The sequence below is a fragment of the Fistularia commersonii genome, chromosome 32 (assembly GCF_037954325.1).
Source record: "Fistularia commersonii isolate RoL2024-O1a breed Wild chromosome 32, RoL_Fcom_v1.0, whole genome shotgun sequence".
NCBI lineage: Eukaryota > Metazoa > Chordata > Actinopteri > Syngnathiformes > Fistulariidae > Fistularia > Fistularia commersonii.
The window spans coordinates 3,776,461-3,789,612 of record NC_141315.1 but is presented as its reverse complement, the minus strand read 5'-3'; the positions used below and the strand labels follow the sequence as shown (position 1 = coordinate 3,789,612).

Sequence of the window (13,152 nt, the reverse complement as noted above, 5' to 3'; positions counted from 1 at the left end):
ACTGACACATCTTGCATGAAACAACAAAGAGTAAAGTAAGTTTCACTTCTGGGACTTTCTGTTTTATAATGGAACAATCTATTCAATATCTCGCTTTTAACATTCTACTACAGTTTCTTTCATGCTTTTTTTATCATGATTTTCAATGATTGTTGTTTACAAATGGCCTGCGTTCACCTGTATTTCATACCTTTGTCACATGCTTTGCAGAGATGCAAACTGTATTCATATTATGATTTTTGATTGTGGTTTGACACACTCAATTACAATGTTACAAGTCTTTTTGGTTTAATTTTGTCTGACTAATTAAATACTGCTTTTACTCATAGCTCTATATCCCTGGAAATTTACTGGAATTATTTGAAAAAAAAATTGCAACCCACTTAATCATGACAAGTTATTGCATAAGCTTCTTTAATAATAAGTCAAAGTAGTTCTATTGCACTTCTTTTTTTCATGGCACGATCATGTCCAGTGTCTGGTCTGATGTCTGTAACATGCATGCTGTTGAAATCCAGACAGGTAAATGTACTGAATAAACAAAACATATTCCCTTTTTTTTCTAACTGTCTAACATTAAATCAGCTGAAACTTTTCCTATTTTAGATCAGTAACGATTACCAAACATCAGGATGGTGAGAGCTGGAGAATTCTTTTGAATTCATTAAGTAACATGCCGTTATATAATTTGAGAATTCCCGGATGATTATGTCATGGATTTGGATGTTCTGATAATTAAGTTAATAGTTAATTGGAAGCACATCTGTGGGTTCATCTTAAGGGACAAAACAAAGACACTGCTTCCTTCTGTAACATCACGTGGGAAAAACAGAAGAAATAAGCCAAGATATCAGGGAGATAAGATCCCCATAAACACCATGGGGGTGTAATCATACAGTTCAGGAAGGGTTCTGTGTGCCAGAGTTGAGCCCAAAATGGCCTTGTGAAGATGCTGGCTGAGGCTGCAAGAAGAGTGTCTTTATCCAAAACGATTCCTGTTCAGACGTTGGCCGAAAGGCCATATAGTGAGGAAGAAACCATAACTTCAAAAGCAACATAAAATGCCAGATTACAATTTGCAAATGCATACAGGGACAAATACCGAAATGTTTGGGGACATGTCTGGTGTGACCTTATAAAACTAGAATTGAACTGTTTGGCCATAATGACCATTGTTGCATTTGGAGGAAAAAAGGAAGGCTGGCAATCCTGAGAACATCATCCCAAGTGTGAGGAATGGGAATGGCAGCACATGTTGTGGGGGTGTTTTACTGCAGAGGGTATTCGTGCATTTCACAAATGATGGCATCATGAGGAAATATTGAAGCAACATTTCAAGATGTCAGCAAGGAAGTTAATGCTTGGGTGCAAATGGCTCTTCAAGATACAAATTGAGTCTAAGCGTATCGCCGAATTAGTGACAAAGTGGTTTAAGGACAACAACGTCAATGTTTTAGAGTGGCAATCACGAAGCTGTGAATCTCAGCTGAAGAGACGTGTGAACATTCTCTTATGAGAAGCTTGTGGAAAGATATCCAAGAAGTTTGACCCAGCTCGACTTTAGAGAAAGTAATACAAAAGAAAATATAGTAGAAATTTATTTGGTTATACTGACTGCCTAAAACACGAAAAGCTAAGCCTGATTTAATTTCAGACTGTTCAGAAAAAAGGTTATGGGTCTTCTTATACGGTAAATGTTAACTTCTGTTGTCAACTATAGCTTTTAGCTGATTGACAGAAATAACAGATGACAAGAAATAACAGTTGTGAAAAGTTTATTCCCGATTAAACCATGCTGTCAAAGGGTAATGGCTTGGCATTCTAGGAGACCTGTGTATTTTTCTGTTGTGCTTAGCTGCTATGTATTTAACTTCACCTATTTCTGTATGGTTTCACTCTTTGTAAATTTGTGCTCCCAGCCTACAGCGCCTAGATGGCCGAACACCAAAATTATGAAAAAAAACTTTGAGTGATCGGTAGCCTGGAAAAGCGCAAAATAAATCCACCCATAACTGCTTTCAGCAAAAACCAAATCAACCTCACTCAAACTTGGGGCACAGTAACGGGAGGAGAAAGTTTTTTTTTCAGCCACATGAGGGCAGTAAATGTGTCAAAGAGAAGTTCATAATTAAAAAAGGAGGCAATAGGTATCAGTTTGTGATTAAATTAACACATTTACATACATAAAAGAATGCATAAAATTTTACAAGTGGAAAGGGATTGGGTGCTCGTTTGATGAACCTATCACTCTAATGTATTTTTTGTTTACTTTATGTAGAGTTTGTTAAATTTATCTTTTTAATTTCTTTGTACCAGTTACATATTTCTACCAAATTTAATCTATATGGACAATATGGAGAAAACTGCATCAGGTATTACATTTAGAATGTCCAACACAGTGAAAATAAAACACTGAATTTATGGTCAGAGCAATAATTGGTGTAGTGAAACTGAAACTGAAGCCCAAGCTTTCTGACTCAGCATTGTCTCTATGTCTTGGGAATGGAAGATCCAAATGTGGAGGTGTCGCAACAAAAAAATCATCTTTGCACTTGCTGTCAAAAACAAACCCATATCCCACCGTCGCTACTCATGTACCCAACTCAGTGTGACTTGAATAATTTCAAATGTGGTCATGCGCTATGCAACTTTTCTTGTTTGATAATGGAATATGAAATCACAATAGAACTGTAATTCATGAATCACTTCGGTAAACGGTAACCCTAAATGTGATAATCACTGTATTTTAATCTGAATTCCTGAAGTCTAGTAGGATGGAATAAAATGAAAAAAATTAAATTAAAAAAAACACGGTAGTTCCGATGGACAAAATATTAAGAAAACCACTCTGGATAACCTAGCAAGGATCAGTAAATTAAATGCCCTAACAGGGCCATTCCAATAAATCAACATCCCTTTAACCCTTTCATTTGATCCAATAAATATTGATGAGTATTTTATTCTTAGAGAAGGTTACTCTAGAAAGATGCATGAAAACCATCGCCATTGGTTTAAATGAATGTGTGTGTGTTTGCATGTGTGTAAAGATAGACGCCCACATGGAAAATTTGGACCCTCCTCATGGGCAAACTGCCTCAGATTCTTTGTTCAGTTTGGTTATCCAATGAAGCGTACATTGTGTTCAACCCACTCTGTCACACACACACACACACACACACACGCAACGCTGTATTCCCTGACTTTTATCATCTGCCAATAGGAAGGTGCCCTCTTCAGCCCTGACTCAGATGGTTACTGTGTATGATTCTCTCTCTCTCTCTCTCCTCCCCTTGTGCCTTCTCTTTTTTTTTTACTCAAGCTGCCCCCTCCTCTCATCTTACTTTCTCTCTCTCTCCTTTGGATCACTGTGGTCCCTTGCTTTTCTCCCGCCGCCTTACTCCTCCACGGCTCTGTCACTCACTCACACACTTCCAGCAGCTCTCCCAGGGCATCATCTTCTCAGCTGGAGATCCTCATCGTGTCAGTGTTCTGCCAGGTGGACGCCTTCCCCACAGTCACCATTTCCACTCCGGAGAGTTCCACGCTGGCAGCGCAGCCCCTTCCCAGGCTGAGCATCGGGCGGAAGACCCTGGTGGCAGCTGCTGTGGGGGTTATGCTGGTCCTGGTTCTTGTTGTTCTCATACCTGTGCTGGTCAGCTCTGTTGGCACAGGAGGAATAGATGACAGCACAAGCCACTATGAGATGCTGGGTACCTGCCGCATGGTTTGCGACCCCTTTCCCAGCACGGGCACAACGGGCACAGGTGTGCACGCAGGTATAGATACAGCAACCATGGGCCTACAGGTGGACAATGAGGCGGATCTGAGTGATCACAGCATCAGCCCACCGCTGCCTACCTATAGCGATCATGGCTCACATGGCAGACCAGGACGCCCAGGTAAGCCTGGACCCCCAGGACCACCCGGAGAACCAGGCCCACCCGGACCTAAGGGGCCGCCCGGAGAAAGCGTGGACATAGTACGGACTGGTATTCTAGGATTAGGTGGAAAAGGCGCAGTTAGTACCACTACCTACAACACCACTCCTCGAGTGGCATTTTACGCGGGACTGCGAAATCCTCAAGAAGGTTACGACATTTTGCGCTTTGATGATGTGGTGACTAATATCGGTGGCAACTATGAGGGCGCAACAGGCAAGTTCACCTGCAAGATTCCAGGCACTTACTTTTTCATCTACAATGTGCTGATGAGGGGAGGCGATGGCACCAGCATGTGGGCTGACCTCATCAAGAATGGACTGGTGGGTGACCCGTTTAACTCTGCAACCCCATTTCTCTAAATGCTCATTTATGATCAGTAAAATCCCTATTTCACAAATACTTACCCATTTTCCTGATTTTTGCGAGAGATGAAAACTTGAATCATACACTGTGATGAACACACGGCAACGTTCTCAGGGAACAGTGCAACCAGCGTGCTGCCAGTTGAAATTGAGTAGTCATGCATTCATGTGTGCAATGATTTTAGCTATGACTTGGTCTGGTCTTACAGTATAATGACAATGCACAGTGGCATGCTGCCAGATTGTGTATCTTTGCATATTACACATCCAGTGATGTACATGTTGAAGTGAGCGGAGCGCTATCTCAAGTCTGCACACATCAAAACACAGCCTGAGGTTGTGGCTAGTTCAAAGCTGGTGCCCTTTGAAACTTCATAGAACCATGATGGGCCAGTATGCGTTATCAGACAGCCTGTCAGGCCCAGGCGTTTCAATATCGAATCATGATATTTGCTATATTCATGGATAATTTTGTAATGTCTTCGGTGCCCCAGGTGATAACACTGATCAAACACCATGTGAATTTGAGCTTCGACACCCTCTCCACAAACACATCAGAGTGGCTGCAACAGGCTATATGGAGGCTTCACACAATTACACAGACACCTGTGTAGTAACATGCAATCTAACACAGCAGCCAAGCTGTAAAAGGGCCGTTGATGCTAATTATGAAAGTTTATTGTGATCAATTTCAATAATGAACTTCCACTTTATGGCATAAAGCTGTAATTGACAGCAAACTGCATGTATTTTATTTAAAGATAAAGCAATCAGACCTATGTAGTTGTCACAGTTGATTTCATTGTGCTCTAATGTACACATTTTTTCCTAACATGCAAGCCATGACAACACAACCGTGACTTAAAAAGTCTGATTTGCGCTGAACTTGTTGCTGCAGGGTAAGATTACATTGATGTTGAGGACCTGTAGCATGATAGCCCAGGTGAGGGTAGGCTCCCCCAAGTCTTTGTGCTCAATGAATTGAAAACAGTATATCCTGGCGCATTAATATTTCATCCTTCAACATGACAAAAGATAAAAATCCTACGCAATTAAGTTGAGCTGAATTTACAGTTCTAAAACATCACCGCACGTGCGCCTTTATCAGGCAGCACCGAATAGAGACACGGTATGTCAGAGCCTACATGTAGATGTTTTAATCATAATGATTCACCTGCAGGCTGAGTGTTGCTGGAAAAGACACCTATAAGCTGCCAACTGTTAATCCATCTGTCTGTGTCTACACCCTTGAGCATAAACTGCCACTCTGCATTCCCAAATATGACATTTCATTTATAAAGCGACATTAACCTTTGCTGACCACCGTCAGGAGATTAAATATTAGTCTCAGGCTGCCCTTCAGACGGGAAAAAAGGATTTTGAAGAACTCTGAATAAAAAAAAAACATGAGCTCCTTGACAATTTTTTTCCCATTATTCTGGAGGGGCATTACAAAAAATTTCCACAAATATCAATAACTTAATATTTTTTTTAATTAAAATACTTAGCACACACCAGGATTCACACTAACAGGTCCAAGCAACGGAGTACGTTGGTGGAAAGATCCAAATTATCTGCTGAAAAATCAGCAACATCCAAATAAATGAGTCTCCCATGTGGAGAGGAGGGGAAAAAAGAAGAACTAGAGCAACCTGTCAACACTGAGGTAATGACTTACTGAGAAATCAGCATTGACAGCATTACAATTAACATAAGTAAAACCACAACAGCAGCAGCAGCAGCAGCAGCAACAACAATATTAATGACTTAAATGATAGAATTGTAATTTTAACATTTATATGGCCCGGGGAGAACTGAAGACACATTAGTTACTGTCTGAAAGAAAATTATTCATAACAGCTTGACCACAGGTTTTCTGGTCAGTATTGTGTAGATGCTGCACAGGAACCCAGATTATTACTGACATGCTAAAGCCATCGTAGAACATGTCTCATAGTAGCTTACCGTCTCAGCAAAGCAACTTTTAAGTGATATTTTTCCTTTCACATGACTTGAGGAAGGGGATTTCGCAGGAGATCTAACACTCATTTTACAAGTTATTACCCTGTCTTGAAATGGTGACATTTATGGGACATGGCACTCCTTGGATTTGGTTTGCTCCACCCATAGAAAGGTTGGTGACAGAATGGGACATAAGGAGAAGGGATAGTATGCGCTGCCATCATTGCTCAGTGGGAGACTGACTCAACCCCTAACCCTTTTAGTTGAGTCATCGGAGGAAAACAAGATATTCACCACGGGGGTTGCACACCTCTTGCAAATATTCTTTTCTCAGCAATATATCCATCTCATTCGCTGCATGCATTTCTAACGTGGCTTCTCTTTCTTTTGATCATTGTTGAGGCATTATAACTAATGTAATTTTTCTTTTGTGCTGACTGATGTGTCCACCGTCACAGATTTCAAGCCTCTTTTCCTCATCATGTATATGTGTGCTTGTTATATTCCAGGTCCGGGCCAGCGCCATTGCCCAGGATCAGGACCAGAGCTATGACTACGCCGGCAACAGTGTCATTCTTCATTTGGATGCGGGCGATGAAGTTTTCATAAAATTGGATGGGGGCAAGGCTCATGGGGGCAACAGCAACAAATATAGCACTTTCTCAGGGTTTATTCTTTATGCCGACTGAAGACGAAAGAGAGCTGAAAGATCACAGTGAGAAGACATTCAATTCCTGACTTTCACTTGGCTCTTTTAGTATGGTTAATGTTGCCCATAGCCATTGATCTACAGTCTTGTAGTTTTCGATGCCCCACTGTGACTGAAAGTTGGAATTAATACAGTGATGAAGGCTGTGGATCCGTGGTTATTGGTAACAGTCTACCTCTTCATCCATACGTTACATTGTAGTCAGGGTGCCTATGCCTGAGCGGAAGAGCACGAACCACGCTGCAGGTCACTGAGGTGCAGTTAACAACCCTGGCCGTGCCACGCCTCAACATTATTTCTGAGCCATCATTTCCAATTGAAGTCTGGAAATCAGACTGTCTTGGCAACTTCAGTGTTTGTTAAGGTCCTGTTTGGATTTATTTCTTTAGATTTTCTTCCAGGGAAATGCCCATTTGTCAAATATGCTGAAATGAGGTGGTGGTGTCTAACAATGTAATGTTTCCTAGTGTGGTCATTTGGAGGATAAAGTTATACTATCCCATTACAGCACAAATATTGTTTGTGTCTCAATTGCACATCTGATATGGAATTTTGTCTTCACACAGTGTTAGCAGTGCACATACATCCTCTTGCGTGTCTGTCAAAAATATGGCTGTTAAATAAGTGTGCAATTATATCATGTAATGGTTAATGTGTTCACTTGTAATGATTTGATTTCTTAATGCATGCAACACCCGTTGAAATCAATACGAAATCCAAATGTGTGTTTAATTAATGAGAGCTTCAGAAAATATTGTGACTTTTAATCAAGTTTGACTAAATGGTGTGGGCGTAATATCTATCTAGCACTCTTTTGTTTCTGAATATTTTACATTAAAAAGGCCTTTCTTTTGCATTTCCTCACACATTACATTGCTAATGTGACTGCCTCATCTATTGTGATCTCTCATTTTCCAGTGAAACCAAAAGTTTGGTCCGGCAAATGGTGCACACGTGAAAGTCACACTGGCGCAGCAGGATGCCGACACAACAGTGTAAATGCTAAATGAAGCAGGGGCCAGGGTATTTCAGAATCAAAAGAAAGATGTCTCCTTTTCCTTTTCGAAAGGGTATGGAGACGTGGTGTGAGAAGTCAGATAGCTGTTAGAACATATCCTGACAAAGCTTAGGCCAGAGTACGAAAGTAATCCAGGGCAAATTAAGCTCCACCATGACTACAGCACCAGTGCAGTGTCAAAGACAAGATAGTAGCTTTTGGGTCTAAACTATAAAAAAAAAGCAGTATAATTTTCTGTTTTCTTGAGAGCTCATTTTGATTTTTCAAAATACCCTAGACATAACTTGCCTTTGACATTAGCTACTGAGGCGCCATAACTCTTTACTAGCTTCAAGATTGGAACTTACAAAGATTGCAACTATCAAAATAATGTGCACATTCTGCACAATGTATTCATTCTTCCAATGATGCTGTTTTTTCAGTGTAAAAGGATTTTTTTTTAGAGAAAACTTACTGCTCTCACAACTGAGGAAACCAAGGAAACTTTCAGGCACACATCTTTCATCAGCACAATGCAGTTATCACATCGCAATTACTTGCTGTAGTTTGGTTACTCTATACCTCAAAAAAAAAACCATTAAGTCTTTAATACTGTCAGATCTCCACTCTGCTAACTGTGATGCCTGTGTTACCACATTGAAGATTATATGATTGAAAGCTTATCAACAAAGTGAAAATGTGACAGTTTTGTTGGTATAATAATAAGATTCTCCCCTGAATAGAAAGAGAAGTTATCCGAAATGTGAGATGAAGCAGAATTAAGTCACTATTATGTGGTGACGAGTAAAAAAAAAAAAAAAAGGCTGATTAAAATGAAGGAATGGGGCTGGATTGCCATAGTACAGTGTTTTTAACGGCTCCCTGCCATCAAAGGCCAAGAAGCCCTCTGGATTGAACTTAAGCTTGTCTTAAGACACTGCAATTCCTCCAGACACAATTAAGATTGAGGGACCGTGCCTAAGCAGAGGTCACCCGAGCCATGGGGCAGCTGAGAACTAGCACAGGCTCCCCTTGCAGGGTGTATGAGCACATCGTCAAATTAGAGACTTCATGTCACGATGTCAAAGGCAAATGCCCCCGGACTGCAAGAAACAGCTTTCACTGCTGAAACCATTGGAAGTGCGCATTGCCCCCGAGTCTGCAACATCTGTACTTTTTCTGAAGTCCCCAGGGAGGGAGACACAATCTCACTGAAATCGTCCTTACATAAAATGCCCAAGACACCACAAAGATTAAGGCTGAAACTCGCTGTCGTGATTTCAAACTATATGCCTGAAATGCAAATGGATCTAAATGCACAAGTTGGCAGTTTGACAATATTGTTCCTGCTCTCTTTTCTTACAGCATGAACCATTTTAATACTTTCAGTGCGGTATCAAGTTATACAAATGATTGCATCATTAGTGCAAAATTCAAAAAAGTCCTGTTTAAGCCACCAAATGATCCATCTGCAAGCCATTTATCCAGATCAGAAACAGATCAAACATGTCTTCCAAAAAAACCCTGGCAGGCTCCGTCTTTGCCTCATACAGAAAAAAAATGGGTGACGGTCACTGAAGCCATTGTGCTTATGTGACACAAACCCCTCCTCAGGCGTATTTTGATGTTAACTTCAGCTGAACAAATTACCCACCAGGACACTCAGACCCCAGTGTTCCATTTTATGATGAAACAGTATCTGGACTGTATGCGACGCTTGAACTTTTGGCTTACATTTCATCTCATGTGTGCCCCAACTTAAAGCAGGTCCAGGGTTTGAGGATAAGTATTCCTCTGAGGAGTGCTGTAAGCTGCTTTTGTTGACATAAGCTGCATCTTTTGGTATGGGCTGTGGGGGTATTTTCAGATTTTACACTGTACGCCCCTTTCATTCTCCATAAGTAGAGGGATTTTAGAAGGATTATGTCTCGACTTGTTTTAATTTCACATAATCTTAAGAGTAGGCAAATGGAACTGAAAGAAATTGGGATTGTTTTACTCCTGCCCACACAGTATCAATAAATTGAGATAGCATCACTGTGACATTTGCAGGAGATAACTGGCGAGGCGTGAGACTTATCAGCTACTAAACAGACCATGATTCTATACAGGACAGGATAATGGTAGGCTTGGAAAGAGTACCTCCTCCTTAATGTCGAATGTGACATTAATGAGCCCCTGGTATTGTTATCTTGAGCATCTCACTTAACTCATCAGGGGAGAACCAAATTAGAGATAGATGCTTTATGCTGTCGAGCTTAATTGCCCTTCATGCTCACATACACTTCCTCCCACCAAATCTGGCCTACAGCCACCTGCACTTTGACAGACATGGTTTCTTTGTGTGAATGTGCAAACCGTGAGGTGTCGTCTTACATGTTGACACTGTGACAATGAAAAAATGTCTCCTTGGTTGCTCAAATCGTCAAGATACACAATTGAATTATTTTAATGAGTTTGACAAACATCATTGAGATCATAAACGCAGGCTCGAAGCTCAATTGGCCAGCACTATGAGCTATTTGATGTCAGCAACCATATATGCTCATCGAGCTGACAAACAAGACACTGACTTTCAAATGAGTGCCTTAATTAATTTTGGCATGGTCATATTAACCCTTTAAAACAATTGATATGTTCGTTACAATGCTAGGACACGTGCTGAGACACCTCTGGGCCGCCCCCTGATTTCAAGTCATTGTTGTTCTTTTAAACCGCCCACCTGGTTTGTTACCTGCCTTGTCCTATGACTTGAATTGACACTACATAGTTTGCCCAACGGAAATGAACAAATAAATCACTCATTTGAAACATGAACCAAAATGACTTCACCCAGTGGCTTGTATATAAATAAATCAATAAATATTTTTGGAACGTGACACCTAATAAAAGAAAATTGCGAAGTTGCAAGGCTGGGACCACAATGATGCTTCCAAGGTTCAATATTGCCAAATTGTACAAGATATTTACCACATTTCTGTCGGTCCTTTTGTCCTTTAGCCCTGTATCTTGTACATGTTCACAAAATATTGAACATGAGAACAATGTCAACATCAGTGAAATTTGATTTATATGAGGCCAATTCAAAACAAAGTACTCTCATGACAATTAACATGTATAGTGGGACTAGACCACATTAATTAACAATTATTAAAATTCCACCGTGACTATGGGCCCACTCGACATTGGCCCACTCAGACCCCTTTAATGCTGATATCATTATTTCTACAGGTTTTAGGCCAGCGACTAATGTCACAATCCAACTTAAATCTTATATTCTGCAATGAGTAAATTACACAAAAACACAAATACCATTAATATATTCTTAACTTGATAACTTGACAGACTATGTAAAGGGACTTGGAAAATACTCTTTGTAAGGTCATGGTGGCCTTAACTCTATACCACCAACACAAAATTGGTCCATTCCTAAATCTATGACAATGTGAGTAAAAGAAAAATAGGTCAGTAGAAAGTCTTTTCAACAGCCATTTGGTGTATGTGAAACAAGTGAGAGGCCATGCTTGAAAAAATTCTAAACATTGTTGAAATCCAGAAACTTTCTGACTTACAGCGTTACACCTATTCACTCAGTGGCAATTGCTACTTTCTCATCTCAGCTGTCCACCTAGGAGCATCCACAATTGGTTCTTAGAAACTGGCTTCCAGATGATGACGGGAAGGAAAAAAAAACAATACATATCGCGGGACACAGAGAGGACAGATGTGCGTTAACAAAATCATCTGCCCATATAAAATCACCATCTTGCATAATGGATTCTACATGTATGCACCAATGAGCATGACCTCCTGTCTTACCACTCCACGGGAGAGCATGACAGCATACAATTCTTCCCCGCTTCATCCCCTGTCGTCATGCTTGATATGGGGACTGTCCAGTATGTCTGTGACTCAATACCAATGGCCTTGTTTCCTCATGGTCCTGACTGAGCCAGCGCTAACACATAGGGACAGGTTGAGTCATGTGGCTGGGAACGCTCCGCTGGCGTGTTGCCTGTCTCTTCACCTCATTACAGTCTCGTCGATGCAGCCTGACAACAGGCTACAGAGGCAACTGCGAGTGCCCCTTCTTCAGCACGACACTAGATGCCAGAGTTCAAGAACACTTTCTTGCTACAGTTGCTCAGGCCTGTTTGTTTTACCCGTTGGTGTCCAGCTGTATTTGTGACATATTGTGCGACAAGTGGAGCTAACCGATTTCTTCTATGTCATTGACTTTTTGGGGTGTTGAACATTTCTTTCACAAAAAATAAAAAATAAACAGTGGATGAAAATGATAATGCATGAATAAAGTGGTCCTCATTCACTAATAGCTACCTTCTTCTTCTTCTTTCTGTTTTTCCCTTCAGGGATCGCCACAGCAAATCAACCTTCTCCATCTCACCCTATTCTCTGTATCCTCCTCTCACACAAACTAACTTCACATCTTCACTACGTCCATAAATCTTCTCTTTGGTCTTCCTCAAGACCTCCTGCCTGGCAGCTACAATTCCAGCATCCGTCTACCAACATATCCACTATCCCTCCTCTGTACATGGCCCAACCATCTCAATCTGGCTTCTCTGACCTTCTCTCCTAAACATTTAACAAGCTACCAAATATCAAAATTAGATCAGAAAAGCATGAGACAATGCAAGCCTTTTACTTAGCTAGTGATTATTACTGTTCGCTATTTAAAAAGTAATGTGAGTATATTATGTGTATTGTATATTATCTATATTGTATAAAGCAACTGAGGTTTCAGTCCCATAATTATAATAATAATAACAAATATCTTGACTGAATTTTCTACATTACATTATATTATAGTCATTTGGCAGACGCTTATATCCAAAGCGACTTACAAAAAGTGCAATTCAGTCTTCTACAGTTCTGCAATACCTGGAGTTTGCAAGTGTCTTGTGTAAATTATGACATTCAATGCTCTCACACACGAACACTTCTTTTATCATGACTAATGCATAAATAATAACTTAAAGTAAGTTTCAATTATCTAAAAAGTTACTAAATGAATCATGTAAAAGGTTGAAAAGCGTGTTGTATTTGTATTGATGTTGCACAGGAGGAGCCCAGTGGAAATGCCCTTCTGCAGTATTATTGTTGGTGAATGTTATCTGCAAACATAATTCCACTGTGTGTACAGTAAATAAAAAAACTTAT

General features: G+C 40.4%; 1 protein-coding gene across 1 annotated transcript; it reads left to right on the top strand.

The window, feature by feature from the left end:
* Nucleotides 1–3,383: 3,383 nt before the first annotated feature.
* On the top strand, nucleotides 3,384–7,830 carry LOC147215169 (C1q-related factor-like). The gene is made up of 2 exons (XM_086139762.1): nucleotides 3,384–4,261; nucleotides 6,775–7,830. The coding sequence occupies exons 1-2, from the start codon at nucleotides 3,614–3,616 to the stop codon at nucleotides 6,952–6,954; spliced, it is 828 nt and encodes a 275-aa protein (XP_085995888.1). The 5' UTR covers nucleotides 3,384–3,613; the 3' UTR covers nucleotides 6,955–7,830.
* Nucleotides 7,831–13,152: the final 5,322 nt, after the last annotated feature.